Source organism: Hyla sarda, chromosome 1, assembly GCF_029499605.1.
Source record: "Hyla sarda isolate aHylSar1 chromosome 1, aHylSar1.hap1, whole genome shotgun sequence".
Taxonomy (NCBI): domain Eukaryota; kingdom Metazoa; phylum Chordata; class Amphibia; order Anura; family Hylidae; genus Hyla; species Hyla sarda.
Genome location: NC_079189.1, coordinates 239897760 through 239925402, shown reverse-complemented (window position 1 = coordinate 239925402; position 27643 = coordinate 239897760). Strand labels below are relative to the sequence as shown.

The 27643-nt window shown below is 43.1% G+C and overlaps 2 protein-coding genes across 2 annotated transcripts in view; one reads left to right on the top strand and one right to left on the bottom strand.

The window, feature by feature from the left end:
• PPP2CB (protein phosphatase 2 catalytic subunit beta) overlaps positions 1–5480 on the top strand; it is a 48279-nt gene extending 42799 nt beyond the window's left edge. Inside the window, exons 6-7 of the mRNA XM_056569425.1 lie at positions 4225–4343; positions 4787–5480. Coding sequence (XP_056425400.1) covers positions 4225–4343; positions 4787–4859 — 192 coding nt within the window. The 3' untranslated portion in view covers positions 4860–5480. The remainder of the gene's footprint in view (positions 1–4224; positions 4344–4786) is intronic.
• Positions 5481–7989: 2509 nt separating this feature from the next.
• The window catches only part of UBXN8 (UBX domain protein 8), a 68224-nt gene continuing 48570 nt past the window's right edge, over positions 7990–27643 (bottom strand). Inside the window, exon 8 of the mRNA XM_056569382.1 lies at positions 7990–8261. Within this exon, the coding sequence (XP_056425357.1) occupies positions 8097–8261 (165 nt within the window). The 3' untranslated portion in view covers positions 7990–8096. The remainder of the gene's footprint in view (positions 8262–27643) is intronic.

The following is a 27643-nucleotide window of genomic DNA, read 5'->3' as shown; positions in this document are numbered from 1 at the left end:
CATATGACCCTTTTTATGGAAAAGTAAGAGTTTTGGCTCTTCATTAGATGAAGAGGGAAAAAAACATTTGCCGTTAAAAAAAAATAATAAAAAAAATACTCCCCCACCCTGATCAGTGCCATTTGCATTAAAGGGAGTAAGAAAACCGCTAATTCTAAATATAGCACCACATCTGTCCTTAGGTTGTATGCAGTATTGCAGCGGAGTTTCATTGAAGTGACTAGAGCTGAGTTGTAATACCACACAAAACCTGAGGACAGGTGTGGTGCTGTCTTTGGAAGAAATTAGATTTAAAATGTTCAATTGCAGTTCTATGGATGGACCAACATGCAAACTTACAAATCTGAAAAGTATTGAATGCTGTGAATATGTATTCATCCCCCTTTACTGGGAAATCCTTAAAGATCTGGTGCAACCAGTTGTCTTCACAAGTCGCATAATCTCAGCACAAATACCTGTTCGGTGAAGGCCTTAAAGTTTGAGTGCATTACTGAAAAATGGAAAGAATATGGTACAATCACAAACCTCTACAAGTCAAGGCCGGGCAAGGAGGCAATCAGAGAAGCAACAAAGAGACCTATGGTAACTCTGGAGGAGCTGCAAACATCAACAGCTGAGCTGGGAGAATTTGCCCACAGGACAACTGTGTACTCCACAAGTCTGGTCTTTGTTGAGTGGCAAGAAGAAATTCTTTAAAAGTGAGCCACAAGAAATCCTGTTTGGTGTTTGCCAAATGCTGCATGATGGATACCCAACACTGCCCATCACCCTGAGCACACCATCACAGGGAAACTGGTCAGAATTGATGGAAAAATGGATAGAACCAAACACAGCGCAATCCTTGAAGAAAATCTGATGCAGTCTGCAAAAGACTTCAGACGGGATAGAGGTTCATTCTTCAACAGGAAAATGACTCCAAATATACAGCCAGAGCTACAATAGAATGGTTTAGATCCAAGTACAGTATCTCACATTTTTGTAAATATGTTTACAAAATCTTCTCATGTAACGACACTGAAGAAATGACCCTCAGCTACAGTGTAAAGTGAGTGCACAGCCTGTATAACATTGTTTAATATTGTGTCCGCTCAGAATAACTCGCACAGCCACTGTGTAAACTTTGGCAACAAAAGGACGCCCACCCCTAATTGGAAATTTCCAAATTGGGCCCAATTAGCAATTTTTCCTCCTGAATGTGATGTCATGTGACTGTTAGAAGCTCTCAGGCGTGAATGGAGAGCAGACATCCTAATTGTGGTGTTTTTTTCGCTCACATGCCCAGCATTATATCCAGATGTTGTCTTTTGGAAATAGACATGAGTGCTGCTAGTATTGCAGCAGAGGTTGAAGGGGTGGGGGGTTTCAGCCTTTCAGTGCTTACACCATAAGCTGTGGATTGCATCAAATTGGTTTGCATAGCTGTCGTCCCAAAAGTAAGCTTCTTCCAAAGATAAAACACACAAAAGCATGCAAACAGTTTGCTGAAGATAAGCAGACTAAAGACATGGATTACTGGAACAATGTCCTGTGGTCTGATGAGACCAAAATAAACGTAATTGATTCAGATGGTGTCGAGCATGTGTGGTGCCAAACTGGTAAGGAGTACAAAGAAAACTGTATATTGTCTACAGTCAAGCATGTAGGGGGGAGTGTTATGGTCTGGGCCTGCATGAGTGCCTTGTCCTTGAGGAAATCAATGCCAACATGGACTGTGACATACTGAAGCAGATCATGATCCCCTCCCTTCTGAGACTGGGCCACAGGGCAGTGTATTCCAACATAACCCCAAGCACACCCCTAAGACAACGGCCTTGCTAAATTAGCTGAGGGTAAATGTGATGGGCTGGCCAAGCATCTCTCCAGACCTAAACCCTATTGAGCATCTGTGGGGCATCCTCAAACGGAAGGTGGGGGAGTGCAAGTTCTCGAACATCCACCAGCTCCGCGATGTCATGGAGAAGAGGACTCCACTGGCAGCCTGTAAAGCTCTGGTGAGCTCCATGCTCAAGATGTTTTAGGCACTAATGGAAAATGGTGGCCACACAAAATATTGACAGCTGGGGCACAATTTGGACATTTCCACTTAGAGGTGTAATAACCTTTTTGTTAAGGTTTAGACATTAATGACTGTGTGCCGAGTTATTTTTAGGAGACACAACATTAACCCCTTAAGGACCGGGGGGTTTTCCGTTTTTGCATTTTCGTTTTTTTGCTCCTTGCCTTTAAAAAATCATAACTCTTTCAATTTTGCACCTAAAAATCCATATGATTGCTTATTTTTTGCGCCACCAATTCTACTTTGTAATTACTTCAGTCATTTTGCCCAAAAATCTACAGTGAAACGGAAAAAAAATCATTGTGCGACAAAGTTGAAGAAAAACGCCATTTTGTAACTTTTGGGGGCTTCCGTTTCTACGTAGTACATTTTTCGGTAAAAATAACACCTTATCTTTATTCTGTAGGTTCATATGATTAAAATGATACCCTACTTATATAGGTTTGATTTTGTCTTACTTCTACATGCAGGAAAATTAATACGTTTAAAATTGTCATCTTCTGACCCCTATAACTTTTTTATTTTTCCGTGTATGGGGCGGTATGAGGGCTCATTTTTTGCGCCGTGATCTGAAGTTTTTAACGGTACCATTTTTGCATTGATAGGACTTATTGATTCATTTTTAAATGATATGAAAAGTGACCATAAATGCACTATTTTGGACTTTGGAATTTTTTTTGCACGCACGCCATTGACCGAGCGGTTTAATTAATGATATATTTTTATAATCCGGACATTTTCGCACGCGGTACCATATATGTTTGTTTTTATTTACACAGTTTTTTTTTTTTTATGGGAAAAGGGGGGTGATTCAAACTTTTAATAGGGGAGGGGTTAAATGATCTTAATTCACTTTTTTTTTGGCAGTGTTATGGCTCCCATAGGGACCTATAACACTGCACACACTTATCTTCATCATTGATCACTGCTTTCTCATAGGAAACCAGTGATCGATGATTCTGCCGCTTGACTGCTCATGCCTGGATCTCAGGCACTGAGCAGTCATTCGGCGATCGGACAGCGAGGAGGCAGGTAGGGACCCTCCTGCTGTCCTGTAAGCTGTTCGGGATGCCGCGGGACGCTGCGGCTTTCCCGAACAGCCCACTGAGCTAACCGGCAGTTTTTAATTTCACTTTTAGCCGCGTGGCTGAGCTCTGAGCGCGTGGCTAAAGGGTTAATAGCGCGCTGCGCCGCGCGCTATTAGCGGCGGGTCCCGGCTTCATTATCACGCCGGGCCCGTCGTGATATGATGTGGGGTTACCGTGTAACCCTGCGTTATATCACGGGAGCAGGACCAAGGACGTACTGGTACGTCCTTGGTCCTTAAGGGGTTAAACAGTTTTATAGGCTGTACACTCACTTTACATCGTAGCAGAGGGTCATTTCTTCAGTGATTTGACATGAGAAGAGAAAATAAAATGTCAAGTGTGAAGATTGGACTCTCTTATGCCAGATACTGTATGTTAATGCACTAAATTGGACAAGTGAAAGCCCAGACCTAAATCCAATTAAGAATCTATAGCAAGACTTGAAAATTGCTCTTTACAATCTCCATCTAATATTCAAAAATGTCAATCTGTAAATATGCAAAGCTGTAATTGCAGCAAACGGTGGCTCTACTAAGTATTAAATACTTATGCTTCAACAGATGTTAACTTTTTCCTCATTAGTGCTTGTCACAAGGTATATTGCACTATGCATTTCCTGTTTTTGACAAGCAAAATGGGCAAAAAGTCTTAAAGGGGTGAATACTTATGCATGCAATTGTATGCCCTTCATAACATGTGGGATGCTGGCAAGCAGTTGGACGCAGTTGCATCTGTATAGGAGTTTAGAAGCACTAGTCAAGTGCAGATCAAAGTACGGTATTTGTGTGAGTTGTTCCATTTAAATGAGTATTTAGTCTTTATCAGAATCTTGGATTCCTTACTAAGACCAATCCACTTCCCGAGACATTTTTGCACTGTGTGCAGGGTCTTCAGGGTTAGTTTGTGCAAAGTTATTTTTCGGACTTGAATAAAACTTAAACTGAATGAAAAAGATGTTCTGGAACAAAACAGTTATAAAACCTTTCAAGTTACTTTCTGCTTAAGACACTTTAGTGTCTACAGATAAAATGTACTTTATCTACCTTGCTTGAACTAACTTTTCCGTGCAATTTTTTACAGGGCTACAACTGGTGCCACGACAGGAATGTGGTAACCATTTTCAGTGCACCCAATTATTGTTATCGTTGTGGAAATCAGGCAGCTATTATGGAACTGGATGACACCCTTAAATACTCCTTGTAAGTGGCTTTGTGTATCATAAACTTACCTTGATTCAGTAATGTTATAGCAGGCGTCAAATCATTGTATAGATCAGTGGTATCTAACTTGTGGCGGAGGTTCCTGCTGTGTAGCCTGACGACAAATTGCAAGCTTTGGGTGGCAAAAAATGTTTGGGTGAAGAAAAGACTTGGAAGGCCAATGGAGCGAGATATAGATAGAGAGAATATATACACACATATCTATCTAAGGTATGACCCTGAAGGTCTTGTGCTTGTACAGGTTGCTACTTTGAAGTCTATACAGCAGAAAATGCATCAATTTCTGATAAAAGGGTGTATGGTACTCTGTTGAAATATTATGACTGACTTATGTGCAAGAAAACCCATACTTGTATCATTTTATGTCTCTTTCTCTCAAAGTGCTGTGTTAAATCATATTTTTATTTTTTTTCTCCCTGCAGTCTTCAATTTGATCCTGCTCCTCGGCGTGGAGAGCCGCATGTTACTCGACGCACTCCTGACTATTTCCTATAAGCAATCTCTACACATTGCCTTCATCTGTGCGATTATACTTGGCATTTAAATTACATACATGTGTCTGTATATAGACATGCAAACAAATAAAACCAAAATAATTTTAAACACCCAAAATCAGCTTTTAGATCACTCTGTCCTTACTGTCCCCGAAGTACACTTTAAATTCCCAACGACACCATCATGGACCAAAATGTGCCAAACTGTTGATAAAGCATTTAGCACAATTTGAGACTGCGGATTTCAATACAAAATGCATAGCCAGTCCATTAGTCAGTTTGCCTGCCGTATTTGTAAAAGTTTTATGTTTCCTACTGAACTGTGTAAACAGTTGGTACAAGGGAAGTTGCAAGGCCTTTATCCCCCTTTGCACCTAATTTGTAAATTTTAGTTGTAGTGATCAGCTGGCATGACATATACCATTTGGAGTTATTTTTAAGAAAATGCACAAGCTAACCATCCACTCTTTATTTTTATTTCTTTTATTTAAAAAAAAGATATTGGACAGATTGACCTGAGTGTTTGCCATAACATTGTGCGTTTTTCTGTATATTTGTCAAGAAAGTGCTTGCCGCTACTTTGGTGTATTTGAACAAATAAACTTTCAATTGTAGACCTCCAGCATGTGTGGTTAGTACTTTTTAAACTTGTAAAGAAATGTAGAGGGAAATTATTTATGGTGAACCCATCAGAGTCTGATAAAACTAGAGATATCAAATACTGCAGTTCTGTTTCATACAAATTTATTCAATAATTGCAAATGTGAAGATATTAACCCACAGTAGAGAAGAGATGCCGACTGCAGATCAAATCACGTGTAGTCTTTTAGCTTGGAAATTACAACCATCAGTTATGCTGCAAAATGTGAAACAAGGCTTATCCTAGTGGCTAATGTCACAGGTCTAATTAATAAGCACCATGAAAACACGTCTATGACACTTGTATTTAACTTCTATATGATTTTATTTAAATTAGTTAATAATATCTTTTTAAATTGAAGATGTTCCCATAATACCTCAAATACTTTAGAATTCCAATAATTTGAACAAGAAAACTTTGTCAATGCTACAAGATTTAGGGTCTTCCTCTTCCAAAAGATCTGAAAGCACATTCAACTCGAGCAGCCTCGAGCTAGCGCCCCTATTGAGGAGTTCTGCAGTTCTTATCAAAACGATGCAAGGCTCTGATAAGTTTTGTACAAATGAAAAATAACCTCAGAACTTGATGTAGGATGTCATTTTTCTAAGGCAAGGAAAAGGTGGTATGAATGAATTTTGTGTTTTTTTTTATGTTTGCACAATATTTTTGTGCAGTTAATTAATCTTGTCCACTGCATTTCAGTCACTTTTGCCAAAGCGGTCTACTTTGAAATTGCTTTGAATTTGCGCAAAATTTCAGCCAATAAGTAAGTCAGTAAGGCAATGATAAATCTCCCCTTAGGCATCCTCCATGACAGCTGCCTATTTTGCCTCCCTTATACGTATCTATTTTTAATCTGGCATTCTTTAAGATTTGAAATTGTCAATCTTCTAGGGAAGGGGCTTTTATTATCTCTTGCCCCAATAGGATATAGCATCAATCTCCTGTGAAGCTGTCTGGTTGGGTTCCTGGAAAAAGATACCAGGAAGAACTGAGGGCTTTAGTTTCTCTGTAAAAATTACCATATATTAGTAAATCATAAGTTAGAGCATTAGCCACAGTTTGGTATTTGTATTACTCAAAGATATCAGCAGTTTACAGGAAGTAAAGCAAAGTTAATTAGTTTTGAAGTTATCAGAATATACAATCTCTCACTACTACCTTCATTCACCTCCAGAAGACATCGCGCATCAGGTGGTTTTGGTTGCAAACTTAACGGGGATTTATCAAAACCTGTGCAGAGGAAAGGTTGCCCATAGCAACCAGATCGCTTCTTTCATTTTAAAAAGGGCCTGTACAAAATGAAAGAAATAATCTGGTTGCTATGGGCAACTTCTCCTCTGCACAGGTTTTGATTAATCTCTCCCAACGTGTTTACCGCTACGAGTTTGAATGGAGGCTGGCTGTCCACTGAAGATTCCCTGACAAAAATCCGCCACACACCCCATTGAAGTCAGCGGAGAGCCTACCCCCATTCAAACTTGCAGTGTATTTGCAAACAAATCAGCTGACGTGAACACAATCTAAAGCAGTATTGTCATCTGGGACATATTATGTTATACCCTGTGGATATACCATGTAAGTGCCATAGATACAGGTAGCACCTCTGGAACTTTTTTTTTTTTTTTTTTTTTTTTTTTTTTTTTTTTTTACACACACATTTATAGCCACCATATAAATGATCAATGCTATGCCATAGCATAGATCATTTTTATCGGCGCTCTGCTGCTCCAGCCTGGATCTCGGGCATGGAGCAATAGATTGCGATTGGACACAGAGGAGGAAGGTAGGGACGCTCCTTGTGTCCTCTCAGCTGGTCGGGACACAGCAGTTCTACTGTGGCGATCCCGTTCAGCCCGACTTAAATTTGATCGCTGCGTGTAAGGGGTTAATACCTTGATCGGTGTTGTCCGGTATTAGCCACGGGTTGAGGCAATTAAGTCGCCAGGACTGACCTGCTATGATGCGGGGTCACGAGCTCTTTAACAGGTTAATGGGAGTATTGTAAACAGCATAGCGCTGTTTACACAACACTCATTGCCTTTCATAGGTGTAACTAGAGATGAGCGAACTTACAGTAAATTCGATTCGTCATGAACTTCTCGGCTCGGCAGTTGATGTTGATGACTTATCCTGCGTAAATTAGTTCAGCTTTCAGGTGCTCCGGTGGGCTGGAAAAGGTGGATACATTCCTAGGAGACTCTTTCCTAGGAATGTATCCACCTTTTCCAGCCCCCACCGGAGCACCTGAAGGCTGAACTAATTTACGCAGGATAAGTCATCAACTGCCGAGCCGAGAAGTTCGTGAGGAATCGAATTTACTGTAAGTTCGCTCATCTCTAGTTCACTCATCTCTAGGTGTAACATTAACTGGGTAAATCTGTCGTCCACCACTAACAGCCACAAGAATGCCTAAAGCTGGGCTGGATTATGACAGGTCAACAATCACTAATAATTCATCACAAGTAACCATGGATACACATAATACTGATCATTTTAAAGAAGTTCTTGATTTCCCACTTAAACGGTGGATCAGTCTGCAGAAGTCATTGGTTTCTCCTTTGATACCCTAAACATAAGGGTAACGTGGATATAAATTCACAATGGGTCTCTTTCTTCAATATTTAAGGCTGTGTGCCTTGTGATGCCAATATTTTCCAGTGTTACATTCTCTTTCAGTGGTAGAGGAGATCTTGGCATAGGTGTGCAAATTGAATAAAGGATCGGGTGATAGCCAATTTTCATCATCCAATCCAGCAATAACTAGAAAAACAAAGAGTTTATTCAGATTATTTTTTAAGGCTGTATTTATCTTTGCAAGCATTTATTTTACTATCCTAAAGTAATAAACTTTACCCTAGTTTGAGGCTGTCAATCCCAAGGTTATGTTAACATCTATTATAAGTGATTACTTTAAAGAACTTTTCTGGCCAAAAACATCTGACATATAAAGAGATGCCGAGGTTTAGCTGTGTCAAAGCAACCTGAAAGCTATGGAGCTAGGTTTGGTAAGAAGAATGCACATACAGCAGACTTGTTCAGAGCAGATGACTATGATCACTTTGACAGACAAACAGACCGCCTACTGTGTTTTACACTCAACGTTGAAAGAATCTCATCTCTAATAAAGCTTCAGCATTAACCCCTTAAGGACCAGGCCATTTTACACCTTAGGACCAGAGCGTTTTTTGCACATCTGACCACTGTCACTTTACACATTAATAACTCTGGAATGCTTTTAGTTATCATTCTGACTCCGAGATTATTTTTTTGTGACATATTCTTCTTTAACATAGTGGTAACATTTTTTGGTAACTTGCATCATTTCTTGGTGAAAAATCCCAAAATTTTATGAAAAATTCGAAAATTTAGAATTTTTCTAACTTTGAAGCTCTCTGCTTGTAAGGAAATGGATATTCCAAATAAAAAAAATTGTATTCACATATACAATATGTCTACTTTGTTTGCATCATAAAATTGATTCAGCAGCAATTTTTCACAAAATTTTCAAACTCACTATTTTTCAGGGACCAGTTCAGGTTTGAAGTGGATTTGAAGGGTCTACATCTTAGAAATTCCCCACAAATGACCCCATTATAAAAACTGCACCCCCCAAAGTATTCAAAATGACATTCAGTCATTAGGTGTTTCACAGGAATAGCAGCAAAATGAAGGAGAAAATTCACAATCTTCATTTTTTACACTCGCATGTTCTTGTAGACCCAATTTTTTTTATTTTTACAAGGGGTAAAAGGAGAAAATGTATACTTATATTTGTAGCCCAATTTCTCTCGAGTAAGCACATACCTCATATGTCTATGTAAAGTATTCGGCGGGCTCAGAAGGGAAGGAGCGACAAGGGGATTTTGGAGAGTACGTTTTTCTGAAATGGTTTTTGGGGGGCATGTTGCATTTAGGAAGCCCCTATGGTACCACAACAGCAAAAAAAAAACATGCCATACCATTTTGGAAACTAGACCCCTTGAGGAACGTAACAAGGAATTAAGCGAGCCTTAATACCCTACAGGTGTTTCACGACTTTTGCATATGTAAAAAAAAAAATTTCACTGTGTTTCCCCCAAAATTTCACATTTTTGCAAGGGTTAATAGCAGAAAATACCCCCAAGATTTGTAACCCCATCTCTTCTGAGTATGGAGGTACCCCATAAGTTGACCTGAAGTGCACTATGGGCAAACTACAATGCTCAGAAGAGAAGGAGTCACATTTAGCTTTTTCACATTTAGCAAATTTTGCTCGGGGGCATGTTGCATTTAAGAAGCCCCTATGGTGCCAGGGCAGCAAAATAACCCCCACATGGCATACCATTTTGGAAACTAGACCCCTTGAGGAACGTAACAAGGGGTACAGTGAGCATTTACCCCCTACTGGGGTCTGTCACATCTTTGGAACAGTGGGCTGTACAAAATTTTTAATTTGCACAGCCCACTATTCCAAAGATCTGTCAGACACCAGTGGGGTGTAAATGCTCACTGCACCCCTCATTACATTCCGTGAGGGGTGTAGTTTCCGAAATGGGGTCACATGTGGGGTTTCCTTTTTTTGCATTTGTCAAAACCGCTGTAACAATTAGCGACCCCTGTGCAAATCACCTCAAATGTACATGGTGCACTCTCCCTTCTGGGCCTTGTTGTGCGCCCCCAGAGCACTTTGCGCCCACATATGGAGTATCTCCGTAGTCGGGAGAAATTACATTACAAATTTTGGGGGGCTTTTTTCCCTTTTACCTCTTGTCAAAATGAAAAGTATAGGGCAACACCAGCATGTACACTAACATGCTGGTGTAGACCCCAACTTCACCTTTTCATAAGGGGTAAAAGGAGAAAAAGCCCCCAAAATTTGTTAGACAATTTCTCCCAAGTACGGCGATACCCCATATGTGGCCCTAAACGGTTGCCTTGAAATACGGCAGGGCTCCAAAGTGAGAGCGCCATGCGCATTTGAGGACTAAATTAGGGATTGCATAGGGGTATTGTACGCCAGTGATGCCCAAACAGGGTGCTTCCAGCTGTTGCTAAACTCCCAGCATGCCTGGACAGTCAGTGGCTGTCCAGAAATGCTGGGAGTTGTTGTTTTGCAACAGCTGGAGGCTCCGTTTTGGAAACACTGCTCTACAATACGTTTTAAATTTTTATTTGGGGGGGAGAGACAGTGGAAGGGGGTGTATATGTTTTACCCTTTATTATGTGGTAGTGTAGTGTTTTTAGGGTACATTCACACTGGCGGAGGTTTACAGTGAGTTCCCTGCTAGGAGTTTGCGCTGCAGCAGAAAACTTACTGTAAGCCTGCCCGTGTGAATGTACCCTGTACGTTCACATGGGGGGGGGGGGGGGCAAACCTCCAGCTGTTTCAAAACTACTTTTGCAACAGCTGGAGGCACACTGGTTGGAAAACTTCCAATTAGTTTCTGTTATCTAACTCAATATTATCCAAAGAGTGTGCCTCCAGCTGTTGCAAAACTACAACTCCCAGCATGTACTGATCACCGAAGGGCATGCTGGGAGATGAAGTTATGCAACAGCTGGAGGGATCGCAACTACAACTCCCAGCATGCTGGGATTTGCAGGTTTGCAACATCTGGAGAGCTACAGTATAGAGACCACTGCAAACTGTGGCCCTCCAGATGCTGCAAAACTACAAATCCCAGCAGGCCCAGACAGCAAACAGTTGTGTGGGCATGCTAGGAGTTGTAGTTTTGCAAGATCTGGAGGGCTATAGTTCAGAGACTACCCTATAGTGGTCTCAAACTGTAGCCCTCCAGCTGTTGCAAAACTACAACTCCCAGCATGCCCAAACAGCTGTCTGGGCATGCTGGGAGTTGTAGTTTTGCAACATCTGGAGGGCTACAGTAAGAGACCACTGTATAATGGTCTCAAACTGTACCCTCCAGATGTTGCTAGGCAACTCACCGGCTTCCGTCGGATCCAGCCGCACGTCATCGCCGCCCGCCGATCTCAGTCGCCCACCCGGATCGGTAAGTGGATCATTGGCGCCGGTCCCCGTCGTTTCCACGTCCTGCCCTGCCTATTGTGGGTGGGCAGGACGGGGAAAACGAAAGTTAACCCCCTCGATCTGCTATTGGTGGTCGCGTCTAGACCACCAATAGCAGGGATAGGAGGGGTGGCAACCCTGCCACCTCAATCCTATCGCTTCAGGGAGATCCTGGGTGTCTTAGAAACCCGCGATCCCCCTTAAATTCCGGGTCACTATAGACCCGGAATGACCCGGTATCGCGCAAATCGCAAGTGTGAATTCACTTGCAATTTGCGCCGATCGCCGCCCCTGGGCATTTGTAGTCACCCCGGTCCGGTCCCCGCCCGGCGGGGGCCGGAATTTCCACGGACGTATGAGTACGTCCCTGGTCCTTAAGACCCAGGGCGCAGGGACGTATGAGTACGTCCGTGGTCCTTAAGGGGTTAAAGAATTTCCACTAAAGTGCTGGACATCCTTTCTTATACCTATAGCAGTTGGTGAAAGTTATAAAACTTAAAGGGGTACTCCTGTGGAAAAAAAATTTGAAATCAACTGGTGCCAGAAAGTTAAACAGATTTGTAAATTACTTCTATTAAATCTTAATCCTTCCAGTACTTATTAGCTGCTGAATACTACACAGGAAATGGTTTTCTTTTTGGAACACAGTGCTCTCTGCTGACATCTCTGTCCATTTTAAGAACTGTCCAGAGTAGGAGAAAATCCCCATGGCAAACATATGCTGCTATGGACAGAGATGTCAGCAGAGAGCTGTGTTCCATAAAGAAAACTATTTCCTCTGTAGTATTCAGCAGCTAATAAGTACTGGAAGGATTAAGATTTAATAGAAGTAATTTACAAATCTGTTTAACTTTCTGGCACCAGTTGATTAAAAAAAATATATATATTCCACCGGAGTACCTCTTTTAAAAAATCAGTCTCAATTAATTTTAATGTTTGTTTTTGCAAGCTGCATGAACAATTCTCCACCAAATCTGCTGTGTGAATCCATCTATGGAGAAGTGAAATCAAGCATAAGAAATACAAGGGTACTACTATGATCATTCTTTGTGCGGAGTCTGCATGGAATGCATAGGTGTCTAAGACGGCACATTCACGTGTAGTCCTAGCAATTTGGTGATAAACAAAGCTTTTTCCAGCATGATGGAGCAACACATCAAGGCAAGAGTGATAACTAAGTGGCTCCGTGAACAAAACAATGAAAGTTTGGCTTGACAGCCAGGAAACTCCACCAGTTAGGATTTGGCCTAGAAGATGATATAAAGCATGCCAGGGTGAACTGCAGGAGTCTTAAAACAGAAGGGTCAACAATAAATATTGAGGGGGAGATTTATCATTGATTTCTCTGGAAAGTGTGTTTTGAAGTAGCTTATAATGCTATCACAGGGTAGTTTTTATTTTTTTTGCTTCATTCACAAGATCACTTTGTATGATTCCTCCCTCCAATGTGAATGTTGTACTCTGTCGAAGTTGTAAAAAAAAATATTCGATGATATAGTAATTATATATATATATACACATAATGTGTATGTATATTACATATTTTTTTCCCACTTTTTTTTTTCCCCTTAATGTACTAACCCAGGGATGTGGAAATCCTATCGCCCAACTCCCAGGACAAGTAGTTTTGGGCTTCGGGCAGGTGAATTTTTCAGAGATTTAGCCCTGTATCGGGCAATCAGGGACAGACCGACTTCCCCCTTATTTTTCTTTAATGCCGGTCTGAGGCGCAGGAGCTGATGCAAGTCTGCCCCTCACACCGGCGCTCAGTCTATGGAGGGGGAGGCGGCCCCCAGCTGACCGCAGAGCCCAAGATCGCACGTTTGCGTTACATAATTAAGCCACGCACCCTTATCTCCCCTCCCGGAGGATGGAGTACGCAGCTCAGAAGACACAGCAGGGTGAGAGGATGTAGACATCTCGGTACACAGCTCTACCCCTCCCCCTGTTCTGTCTCCACAGGACCTAATCCACCACTCGGAGGTTGCTAGTTTGCACGGGGAAAACACAGAGCGGGGGGGGGGGGGGGGGGGATGGAAATCTCACCTCACACCGCCGGTGTGACTACAGTTCTGATGTCCACTTATGGCCAGCTCAGGTGAGGAGACCGAGAATACGGGCGGCAGGAAGGGTGGTTGTATATGTATGGTGTGAGTGTATGTGTGATGTATGTAATGTGTGTATGATGTCTAAGTGTGATGTATGATGTGGGGTGGGCAGTGGCGGGTGTATGTATGATGTGAGTGTATGTATGATGTGGGGGGGGGGCAGTGGCGGGTGTATGTATGATGTGAGTGTATGTATGATGTATCTGATGTGTGTATGTAATGTATGATGTGGGGGGCAGTGGCGGGTGTATGTATGATGTATCTGATGTGTGTATGTAATGTATGATGTGGGGGGCAGTGGCGGGTGTATGTATGATGTATCTGATGTGTGTATGTAATGTATGATGTGGGGGGCAGTGGCTGGTGCATGTATGATACATGTATGCATGAATGTTTTGTATAGGAGCGGACTGTCACTACCGCCAGTTGTGCCATCTAATTTTTATTTTTAGTGGCTTCTGGTCACCCGCACTAAATTGCACCACTAGAATCCCGCCCCTTCATACTCGCCCACCGACCAAGAGCCCCACGGATGCACGCAAACACGCCCGAACCAAAACTACAACTTCCAGCATGTTACACCATAACCTAAACTGTAGAACTATAAAGTGCAACATGCTGGGAGTTGTAGTTTTGGTTCGGGGCAGCAGCAGAGCTATAGGCTGCATCAGGCCATGCTGGGAGTTGTAGTTACTACAGCAATTCCCAGTATTCCTTGACACAGCCTATGGCTCTGCAGCTGACACAAACCAAAACTACAACTCCCAGCATGTTACACAATAACCTTAACTGTACTACTATACAGTGCAACATGCTGCAACACCCACACAACCATAGGCTGTATCAGGGCATGCTGGGAGTTGTAGTTATATAGTAACTAAATGCAAAATGCACCACATAAACTGGAGAAGCAGAACACCCGAGTAACACATAAGTCCCTATTGAGACTGAAAAATAGTGATTAAAATATTTTAAAAAGTGCGTATATATATATGTGAATAAGCCCCTTTCCTAATAAAAGTTTCCAATTTTCTTTAAATAAAAATAATGTACAAAAATAAACATAAGTGGTATCGCTGCATGTGGAAATGTCCAGACTATTAAAATATAATGTTAATTAAACCGTACGGTGAACGGTGTAAATGTACAAAATTGTCCAGAATTGCAAATTTTTGGTCACTTCATGAGAATTTTTTTATAAGGTGATCAAAAAGTTATATCTAGACTTTTCTGTGGTTGCCTCGGGCGTAAAAGGAGCTACAGCTCTCCCACCGCTAATAGCCTGGCATGCTGCGATCGCTGTGGCCGCAATTAAACCATTAGATCACCGCTGTCTAAGTTGACAGCAGTGTCTAAAGGGATCTTATATCCATCCCTGGTGGTCTAGTGGGGGGATCGTACTATTTTTTTTAAAAACCAGGACAAGTGGATTTTCTTGAGGGACAAGATTGCGTTCTGCTTTAGTCCCATGGACAAGTATTTTTTTTATTTTTTTATTTCTACACCCCTGACTAACCCATTTTGTGTTTTTCTTTTCTTCTTGTTTTAGATCAGTGTATGCAGAGGACTACATCAATGACCAGCATTTTCTTTTTCATTTCAATAAGGAGATTTTTTTTTGTACTCACCGTAAAATATCTTTCTCGTAGCCTTCATTGGGGGACACAGAGACCATGGGTATTATGCTGCTGACACTAGGCAAAAAAAAGAGTCTGCACCTCCCAGAAGGATATACCCCCCTACAGGCACAGAGCTAATCAGTTGTGTCACAAAGCAGTAGAAGCCAAATGACAAAAAGAGAAAACGCCCGAAGGACATCAAAAGTGATTAACAGGCAACAAACAACCTAACCAGGTAACCATAAATTGGTGGGGTGCTGTGTCCCCCAATGAAGGCTACGAGAGAGATTTTACGGTGAGTACCAAAAAATATTTTCTTGGACACCTCATTGGGGACACAAAGCAGTCCCTGGGGTGTGAAAAACAACCCCCAGGGAAGGTCAGGCCAGAGACCGAGCCATAACCAGTCACCCAAGAAAGTGGACAAGGCCCAGAGGAACCCGGCAACCAACCACCCGGAAGCCCCACAAAACATGATGGGCGAGACAGGACCCAAAAGGAAGGAGCTGTGTAGAGACAGAGGTCCGACTACCGACCAAATAAGACAACAAATAGTCCCCCTGGAGGCCTGCCGGGACAAACCCATCCTGGCAGGAGAGCAGAAAACCCTTCCGATGAAAAGACACAGGACCACCGAGACCTGGCCCAAATGCGGAAGAGAGATAAGAAAACCCCTAATGCAGAGATTCATCTAAGCAAGGCAAACATGGTGAGGAAACCCCCCTTCCAGAAGAGAAACATGCAGGGGAGGCATGAAAGGAAAGTCCTGACAGGAGGCCAACCGCAGGACAGAGGCTGAGGAGAGAGAATGGAAATAGAAAAACAGCTGGGCACGCTCTGCAAGAAGGCAAGACTCATGTACAGTCCCGAGTACATGAAGAAACTGACCAGGAAGAAGGCCAGGGCAAGCTGCAACTACCCGAACTGAAAGGTCCAGACAAAAATCCTCAATCCTAAAGTAAAAACTGGGTGGAAGATAACCCAAGAGTACGCCGCATAGCCAAGAGAGCCGGAAACAAAATGCGAGCAGGCGGACTACGCGTGTTCAAGACGCATGCAACGGCCAGACTGGGCAACCTGAACGACCGGAAGGCCCCCTACCCCGAGACCCTACTATCTGGGCCCCTCCCACTTCGGAAGGAGAAAGAGGAACGCAGATAAACCGTAGGAAAGGAGCAGAGCCGTCCGGAACATTGGAGCCGCCGCCCAAAGAAACAGAGAATCCCATATCCATGAAGAAATGGAGGGATCCTAGAGTCCCAAAACAGGAAATGCAGAGAACATCAAGCAGTAAACACTCCGGCCGATAAGCACCCAGGCCGGGGCAGGGCATGGAGCGGCGAACAAAGACCACCTCTGCGGAGAAGAGTGGGACCGGAACCCCGCCAAGGCCAGAGACGAACCCCTGGAATGGTATAAGCCTCACAAATAACCACTCCGGAGCGCATGGCATGGAAAGGCCACCTGGAAGAGAACCCAAGGCAAGGAGAACAGCGGCCATGAGAAAAAGGCACCCCAGCCCGAGGCCACCATACCACCCGACACTTGCAGACACAAGAGAGTAGGATACAGACAAGGCCAATCAAGTGGGGAATTCCAATGGCGGGACGGTCTGGATGACCAAGAGAGTAACATCACAGAAGGACAGTCAAAGAGAGGAAGACAGAGGGGACCCAGCGAGATGTCAACCTAACCAAAGCAACAAGGCGAGGTAAAGAAGACATGACCAGGGCATGGAAGGGTGCCCACCCAGACTGGCGGGCCAGCACAGTACAAGCGACACACTCCAAAAAGGAGGATGGACTTGCCACAGTCGAGACTGTCGAGGAGCCAGAGGCAACCTGAACAGAAAAGCCACAAGTGGAAGACCTAGAGACCCTCTCAGCAGAAAGATCGCTAGAGAGTATGAGCAGAGAACAGAGCCCTCACATCCAGAGGGAAGCAAAAGAACCACCAGGATGGCTTCCACCCAAGGGGGTGCCAAGACGGTATGAGCAACTAAAGGCATCCCATAGGAGGCAATAGTAGTGCGTAGCCAGACCACTAATACCCCCCCCCCCCCCCCCGTCCATAGAAGGAAAATACCTAACCCACTAAAGCACCACCCCTGGGGTGGGGAATGTAAGCCCTGGATGGGCCAGAGTTGGGACAACTAAACCTTGACATGAATGCACCTCAGCAATGGTACTGGAAAGCCAATGATACTCCCCTCCCTTGGGGGGAGGAGGGAATGAGGATGCCATGTCAGAGAGCGTCTTAGTAATATACAAGGTCACCCACTGGATCCCTTGTGCTACCACAAACCAATGGGACGTCACCCATGTAAGCGATTGCTGCTGCCATAGAAGGTCCATTGCACCTGCAGAGACACAAATTTGGTTGTCTCCTACCGGAAACAGGATCCAGAATTCAGCCACAGATGTGGTGGAAAGCATGCTCCATGGACGTTGGGGAAACCTGGGAGCATGGAGGGACACCCTCCTGACAACACCAGCATGCCGTGGTGCAGCCGTGGATGCGACAGATATCACATCCTCCATGGGCAGTGAGAGGGTTTAAGAACAAGTCAACTTTGAAATATAGCAGGGTACCGAAGCAGCATCCGTGGGTGCGGCAGACATCTCAACCTCTAAGGATGGTGTAGAAGCTCCAGGGTACAACGGTCAACTCTCACTCACAGTAGAGTACAGGAATAGTAGCTGCGGCAGACGAACCAACCTCTATGGATGGTGTAAAGGGCCCATGGTACATCGGTCAATTCTCACTCAGAGTGGGAATACAGGAACAGCAGCTGCGGCAGATGATCCAACATCCATGGATGGTGTAGAGGGGCCATTGTACAGCGGTCTACTATCACACACAGTGGAGTACCGGAATAGAAACTGCGGCAGACAGCATGTCCCCTACGTGAGCGTTGGAGAAGACCACAACCACCCAAGAGGAGATCGCAAAGAGTCCATTGCCCAAACAGGGACCCCGTCAGTCACTTCACTCAGGAAGTTGAACACTGGGACTGCAGACGTGGTGGATGCAGTAAGGGTGGCCGATGGAGAAGGGAACAGGCATAATGTTACTCCCCGTGCAAACATGCAGAGAACATCTATATCCTTAGTGGGATCTAAACCCCAGACCCCAGCTTTGCAAGGCAACAGCGTTTACCACTGAGCAGCCCCTGGCGAGCAACGCAGGTTACTGTCCCAAAGACTGAACCTTGGGCAAAACTGCATACCTCAGCGAAGGTGACCAATGGGGTGCAAGGGAAAGCCCGAAAAAAAACTAAAAAGGTCACTCTGGAACAGGGGCTAGAAGCACCTAGTGCGGACTCTAGGTCCACGGCTTATGTGAGCCTGATGGTACAATGCACATGGCTGGTGCTGCAATACATGGAGCAAAAGCCAAACACTCCAATATGTGGGGTGCACTGAACCCGCAGAAACAGGCCTACCAGTCACCCGCCATGCGACATAAGCAAAAAAAAAAAAAAAAAACAGACCATACCCTCCATGTGGCGCGCCAGAGGCCACGAGGGGACCAGCCAGCACAGCCATGTGTAATGGCGGCTGTGCACCATAGAGAAGGGGGACCCCTGGGATGAGCACAAGGGAGAGAGGATGAGAAGGGGGGGAGAAATGAAGTTGATACTCACCCATGAACTCCATCTTCCTATACTCACCCAGAAGTCTTCAGTCAGCTAAGGCCACGCTGCATCACGCCAAGCTGCCATAGCGAGGCAGGCAGGGGCAAGTGGGGGGACCTGAACCCAGGGTGCTACCGCCAGGTGTTGACTGTAGGTGAGAAGGGGTCGACGGCCCATACTTCTTTGCACCGTGCCCCTTTGTCACATGTGGGCGATCAGGTAGTGCCATGCTCCTGTCGACCAACCTAGAAAAATAACTAAGGAAAAAAAAATAACTAGACATCCCTAGCAAGAAAATAAAGAGAAAAGACCAGGTCTGGAGAGAGCCTGTGTCTGCCATCTACTGACACTAAGCTAAAATTGATTAGCTGAGTGCCTGTAGACAGGTATATCCTGCTGGGAGGAGCAGGCTTTTTTTTTTTGCCTAGTGTCAGCCTCCTAGTGGACAGCAGCATAATACCCATGGTCTCTGTGTCCCCCAATGTGGCGTCCGAGAAAAAATTATTAACAAGTGCTTGTGGGGGAGATTTATTTCTTTTTTTGTAGTGATTTAACATGATTTTTTTTTTTTACATTTACTAAACAGGGTTAGTAGTGGAAGCACTCTTATAGACCAGAGTCCAATAATTAACTGGGACAATTATTACCCCAATTACCACCTCCACAGGGGTACCAGGAAAAGACTGTCCCTACAGGCACAGATTGTCAAAAATGGCATTTCTGGCCATAGGCGGTAACAGTCCGGCGTTATTTAGGCTAAGAAGGGAGAATAACAATGGTCCTCGCCCACCCTGGTAATGTCAGGCTGTTGCAGTTTGGTTGGTACCTAGCTGAGAATTAAAATACGGGGAATAAATGGGGGGGGGGGGAAGTGTGGTTCCATTGTTATTGGCCCTCCCTAGCCTAAATAACACCAGTCTGTTACTGTCTAGGCCCAGGAGCACCATTTTTGACGCTACGGGCCCGTTTGTACCGGCTCTTCCCGATACCCCTTTGGTGGGTGGGTACCAGGGTAATAATTGGGGGTTAGCGCTAGCTGTTTATGTGGCTAATGCTAAACCCCGGCTTAGTAATGGACTCAGTCTATCAGACGACTTGCACTACTAAGCCTACAAAGTAAATTTAAAGGGTACCTCTCATCAAATAAACTTTTGATATATTTTAGATTAATGAATGTTGAATAACTTTCCAATAGCATGTTAATGAAAAATATGCTTCTTTCTATTGTATTTTTCCCGATCAGTCCTGTCAGCAAGTATTTCTGACTCATGCTGGAGTCCTAAACACTCAGAGCTGCCAGCCTGCTTTGTTCACAGCCAAACAGGCTGTGAACAAAGCAGGCTGGCAGCTCTGAGTGTTCTCCTTTGTGAACAAAGCAGACTGGCAGCTCGTAGTGTTTAGGACTCCAGCATGAGTCTGAAATGCTTGCTGCCAGGACTGGTAGGGAGACCCCTAGTGGTCATTTCTTCAAAGTGGAAAATTAAATAGAAAGAAGCATATTTTTTAATAACATGCACTTGTAAAGTTATTCTGCATGCATTAATCTAAAATATATCAAAAGTTTTTTTGATGAGAGGTACCCTTTAAAAAAAATAACACGTTAACCATTTTACTGAATGAAAAAACAACTGATCATCAACGTAGCCCTCTGCATATACGGATTTTAACAAGGAGAAAAGAAAAACACAAAAAAATGGGTTAGTAGATTTAGGGTGCTCTTCCTGGGGAGAATGCCCACAAAGCATTGTGTTTGCAAACAGAGAGCCTCCAGCTGTTGCTATTCTACAACTCTCATCATTCAAAGACAGCTGTTGGTAAACTACAACCCTCATTATTTCCAACCAACCAAAGGCTAACTCTTTCCTTGCTGGGCTGACACAGATTTCAAATTCTCCACTGGGAGTTGTGGTAGGCCTGTTTGTTTTGTAAGCCAGGTCTGTCGCACATATGGGTCTATGACTTTTTGTGCGACATTCTCACTTGGTAAATTTATTACCACTGCAAAGTGAAAACTGAAATTGCCTTTGAAACTGCTCTAAAATACATTAATAAATCTCCTTGGGTCTTCGCATAAACTTGATGTATCTGCCAACAGAACCTTAACTAATGAAATCCGTATAATTTTTTTTTTTTTTTTTATAACTGTTTTTTTTATTAAATAATTTTTCTTTAAAACAGATATTTAAGAATAAAAAAATAAAAGTACATAGAATAATAAACAGTCATTACATATTAAAAAGACCAGGTTACAATATGATAACATAGATCCGGCTGTAAAGATGTTGTAAAGTCCAGATTATTTCAGGTCGGCTCTGTGAGTATCCGGGGAAGACCCCACATCAGAGACATGAAGCTTAGATAAAAGCCGTTATCTAACAGATAAAAAAAAACACTGGAGTAGTAAACTTTGTGAAAAAAATTTTGTTTCAGAATGTCTACAGTCATGGCCAAAAGTTTTAAGACTAACAGTGCATCAGATATTCAAAACAGCCTGAGCTACTGTTAAAAATCTAACAGATCTTTAAAACGTATTTACAAATCACGTTTCATAACGTCAATAAGCTTATTAAACATATACATGTAAAACAGGGGTCTCAAACTACCGACCCGCGGGCCATTTGCGGCCCGCAGAACGAAAGTTTGTGGCCCGCGCCAGGTATGTAGTGAGGAAAACTGTGTCTTGAAGCAGTTCTGTGTCCTGAGCAGAGACTGCACACGCCCCCCCATCAACCAATCACAGTGACTCAGCACTTTCCTCAGCTATTCGGGACACAGAACGCTTCAAGACACAGTTTTCTTTACTACTCCGGAGAAGTGCAGTACAGGTAAGGTTGTGTGTGCATCTGTCTGTCTATGTGTGTGCGTGCGCGCGTGTGTGTCTGTCTGTCTATGTGTGTGCGTCTGTCTATGTGTGTGTGCATGTGTGGGTGTCTGTCTGTCTGTCTGTCTGTGTGTGTGTACCTCATGCGGGGAACCTGCTGCCTACCTCATGCGGGGAACCTGCTGCCTACCTCATGCGGGGAACCTGCTGCCTACCTAATGTAGGGAACCCCCAGAAGTAGCACCCCCATCATCCGTCAGCTCATGCTATTACTACACGGGGTAGGGGGAATGGGGGGGTCGCTGCCGGGTGATGGGGTTGCTACTGCTGGTGGAGGGTGTTGCTGGTGGATGATGAGGGGCGTATGATGAGGGCATTATATGTAATGGGCGGATGCGGCCCAGCCTCACCCAGCTGCTAACTCCAGTGGCCCCCGGATAATTTGAGTTTGAGACCCCTGATGTAAAATATGGACAATATTAAAAAGGTACAAAAAAAGGAGGAATACAACACCAAAAAAGGCGATTTACCGGCCCTGCATATTAAACATGCATCACTAAAGTACAAATTAGGTCAGAGCTATAGCAGCAAAATTTGTAACAAGAAAAATTAAATAGGAATACTAATATACTGTGACAACAGTAAATAGGGAGGAAAGATAAATCTACCCTGTAAATACTCAAGTGAGAAAGTGCCAAACAGTATAAAGTGGTAGGTACAATCCTAAAAGTGAAACTAAGCTAATGCTGATACATACCTATTAAAATGTAGCAAAATGGAGGAATGATGTTAGGGGCCAGGATAGCGCCACTCCAACGCACGTTTCGCTTCGTCTCCTTCACTTCCAGACAAAGAGTACATACCGAAACGTGCGTTGGAGTGGCGCTATCCCTTAACACCATTTCTCCATTTTGCTACATTTTAATAGGCCTGTATCAGCATTGTTAGCTTAGTTTCACTTTTGGCATTGTACTTACCACTTTATACCGTTTGGCACTTTATCCTCACTTGAATATTTACAGGGTAGGTTTATCTTTCCTTCCTATTTACTGTTGTCAAAGCATATTAATATTACTATTATTTATTTTTCTTGTTAGGTCACAGCTATAGCAGCAAAATTACTAATTTATACTTTAGTGACGCATGTTTAATTTGCAGGGTCAGTGATATCGCCCTTTTTGGTGTTGTATTCCTCCTTTTTGTACCTTTTAATATTGTCCATATTTTACATGTATATGTTTAATAAACTTATTGTTATGACACGTGATTTGTAAATAAGTGACTGATTGTTCTTTTTGGTTTTTTTTGTATATAGTTTATGGAGTTCACATCTGGATGCCCGTGCACACATAGGGGATATACTTTGACCTTACAGTATTATACTATTCCCCTTTTCTTTGTCTACTGTTTTCACAGATCTTTAAAACTGTCTAGTCTAAGTTTTAGACCACTGCTCACTTTTAAGCCAAAAAGTAATGCATTGTTGTTGCATTTATGCCACACCCACTCTAGTAAGCCCTGCTCCTTGTTGAGGATGTCCACTTTGTTCTAAAAATCTTTCTAATGTTTTCAAAAATTGGAGCACACACTTTTGTTTATCTCCCCTATTGTGTATGCAGTTGAAGACTATTACGTCGGGTTCACATTACGGAATGTAAGACCGGAATTTTGCTAAGGAATTTCAGTCAGTAATTCCGGTGTAGCAGGATCCCATTGTGGTCAATGGGATTTCACTGCACAATGCACACTACGGAATTTCAGCAGCGGACGTTCCGCTAAAAGAAATTACATTTTTCATTCTGGCAGAATCCATTATGCATACATTGCCATCTTCCTGCAAAAGATGCTAGAAAATACATCTTCCACCAACGTGTTCTAGCTTCCTTTGCATTTATACTATTCTATAAGCCTGTCCTGCAGAGGAATCATTCACAAGCGTTGCTGGAGTGGCATCTGGCATATGGTTGCTAAGCCAACAGGACCACCCTGCCTAAAGCAGGTTCTTATAGATTTACTTGCAAATTTCAGTGGAGCTGCAGCATTGTCTTCAAGAGTTTATCTTTTCTGGTCTCAGGGCCACATGTCAGATTAAATCATTCTGAAGGGCCACAGTAATTTGAAGAGATTCTGTCACCTATGTTATGCTGCCTTTGCTGAGGGGACAGCACCGCTTTCGTCAACATTATCTCACTTCAATAAAGGAGGAAGCTTTTGACTTCCTATCCCATGTTCATATATTGTTGTCACATCCTATCCCCATATCCCATCCTCCTGTCACGTCCTCATGTCCCGACCTCATATCCTGTTCTCGGGTGGGACTAATTTTGTGATGAAGATATTGTAAGCAGAGAATAGAAGGGGACGTGACTTTGTGGGACTGGGCGTGATTTGCTATATATATATATATATATATATATATATATATATATATATATATATATTAGTGGAGTCCCCGGCATTGCCCGGTTTTTCCTTCGTAATCCTTGTTGGGGAGGAAAATAAACAAAGGAGGAAGCTTTTGACTTCATATCCCGTCCTTCTATCCCGACCTCCTCTTCCGTCATCCTATCCCGACCTTCTTTCCCGTCCTTATATCCAGTCATCCTATCTCGACCTCCTATCACGTCCTCCAATTTCGACCTCCTATCCCATCCTCCTATCTTGACCTCCTATCCCGTCCTCCTATCTCGACCTTTAATATGTATACCAGGTATTGAAATATCTCCAGCCGTACGGAAGTTATGTGGGAACATATATTTCCCATTGATTTGCATGGGACTTTAAACAAAAAACCCGACCCTCACAAATGGGGGTAGTTAAGGGTTAAATCAACTATCCTATATTTTAAGTGGACATATAAGTAACATGTGACCAAGTATTATCAAAATATCTCCAGCTGTTTGGAAGTTATGCAGAAACATATACAGTACAGACCAAAAGTTTGGACACATCTTCTCAGAGTTTTCTTTATTTTCATGACTATGAAAATTGTAGATTCACACTGAAGGCATCAAAACTAAGAATTAACACATGTGGAATGATATACATAACAAAAAAGTGTGAAACAACTGAAAATATGTCATATTCTAGGTTCTTCAAAGTAGCCACCTTTTGCTTTGATTACTGCTTTGCACACTCTTGGCATTCTCTTGATGAGCTTCAAGAGGTAGTCACCTGAAATGGTTTTCACTTCACAGGTGTTCTGGTGTGGAGGAGGTGTGATGGTGCTTTGCTGGTGACACTGTTGTGTTGTGGATTTATTCAAAATTGAAGGCATACTGAATCAGCATGTCTACCACAGCATCTTGCAGCGGCATGCTATTCCATCAGGTTTGCGTTTAGTTGGACCATAATTTATTTTCAACAGGATAATGACCCCAAACACACCTCCAGGCTGTGTAAGGACTATTTGACCAAGAAGGAGAGGGATGGGGTGCTGTGCCAGATGACCTGGCCTCCACAGTCACCGGACCTGAACCCAATCGAGATGGTTTGGGGTGAGCTGGACTGCAGAGTGAAGGCAAAAGGGCCAACAAGTGCTAAGCATCTCTGGGAACTCCTTCAAGACTGTTGGAAGACCATTTCAGGTGACTACTTCTTGAAGCTCATCAAGAGAATGAGTGTGCAAAGCAGTAATCAAAGCAAAAGGTGGCTACTTTGAAGAACCTAGAATATGACATATTTTCAGTTGTTTCACACTTTTTTGTTATGTATATAATTCCACATGTGTTAATTCATAATTTTGATGCCTTCAGTGTGAATCTACAATTTTCAAAGTCATGAAAATAAAGAAAACTCTGAATGAGAAGGTGTGTCCAAACTTTTGGTCTGTACTGTATTTCCCATACACTTGTATGGGACTGGCAAATGGGGGTGATTATGGGTTAAATTACCTATCCTGTTTGTTGTTGAAGAAACATGTGTGCCAAGATTCATGTTAATATCGTTAGCCGTGATGCTGGAACATACATTAACACACACATTGAGTTATATCTCTCTCATATTCATTTTATAATATATATATATATATATATATATATATATATATATATATATATAGAGATAGATAGAGAGAGAGAGAGAGAGAGAGAGAGAGAGAAGGGGGGGGGAGAGGATGGGAGGAGTGGGGAAGAGAGAGAGGGGGGGAAGAGAGAGAGGGGGGAGGAGAGAGAGAGAGGGGGGAGGAGAGAGAGAGAGAGGGGGGAGGAGAGAGAGAGGGGGGGGGGGAGAGAGAGGGGGGGGGAGAGAGAGGGGGAGGAGAGAGAGGGGGAGGAGAGAGAGGGGGGGGGGGGGGGAGAGGAGAGAGAGAGACATTGAGTATATATGAGAGAGAGATATAACTCAATGTGTGTGTTAATGTATGTTCCAGCATCACGGCTAACAATATTAACATGAAACTTGGCACACATGTTTTATATATATATTAGCAGAGTACCTGGCGTTGCCCGGTTTTTCCTTCCTAATCCTTGTTGGGGAGGAAAATAAACAAAGGAGGAAGCTTTTGACTTCATATCCCGACCTCATATATTGTTGTCATATCCCGTCCTTCTATCCCGACCTCCTCTTCCGTCCTCCTATCCCGTCATCCTATCTCGACGTCCTTTCCCGTCCTCCGATTTCGACCTCCTATCCCGACCTCCTATTACGTCCTCCTATCTTGACCTCCTATCCCGACCTTTAATATGTGTACCAGGTATTGAAATATCTCCAGCCGTACGGAAGTTATGTGGGAACATACATTTCCCATTGATTTGCACTTTAAACCAAAACCCTGACCCTCACGAATGGGGGTAGTTAAGGGTTAAATCAACTATCCTATATTTTAAGTGGACATATAAGTAACATGTGACCAAGTATTATCGAAATATCTCCAGCCGTTTGGAAGTTATGCAGTAACATATGTTTCCCATAGACTTGTATGGGACTTTAAACAAAAACCCTGACCCTGGCAAATAGGGGTGGGTAAGGGTTAAATTACCTATCCTATGTTTGTTGTTGACATATAAGTAACATGTGTGCCAAGTTTCATGTTATTATCTTTAGACGTTTGGACGTGATGCTGGAACATACACACACACACGTTGAGTTTTAAATATATAGATTGTCAAATTTATAAAAAAAAAAAAGCCTTTTTGTTAGCAGCTGAAGAGTCAAACTGGTGGTGCTGAGCTGCAGCAGCACACTTCCTTCCTCTCCTCCCGCCCTACTTTAGTTGCTTCCAGCCCTTTATGTCATAGACCTGTACATCAATCATGCAGGGGAGGGAGGAGGTGTGCTGCTGCAGCTCAGCACCACCAATGACAACTTTATAAACAGCAATCCGCAAACTAAAAAGTATGGGTAATTTTTTCCCCTCTAGAAACATGCTGTGATCTGCACCTGATATGAGCTGATAGATTCCCTTTAAAATAAACGGTTTAAAGGGTCCCCCCTCTACATCCAGGACTTAAGGGTATGAGAGTGCGTAGAGTTGCAGTGTATGGTTCACACGGGACTGTTCTTGATATGATTTTTCTGGAATTTTAGCAAAATTGTGGCCAAAATTGTATTGTATCAAAGTTAAATAGCTAAATTTTTGCAGCAGTTTTACCAAAATCCTAACAAAAATTGGTTAGATAAAAAAATACAGAAAGCCTGCAGTGTGATAGAAAGCATAACTGTATAGAAGCCCAACCATACTATTCTCTAGCTGGGATGGTGTATGTATGGATAATGAATAGTGGTGCTCTCATGGTCATCAACTCCATTCAGTTGCTCCGGCTACTAGAAGGCAATAATCTTTGGCTTCCTCTCTACGTGCTTTGGTAGCATGAGAAAGAGCCAAACCAGGAAATGAATGACAAACAGGAACATTGAAATAGTATTAAAAAACTAACCACCCAATTAAAAAAACTATTACAGACAATAGTCAAATTTTGCATGTCAATATGTGAAAAAGAAAATTCTGACA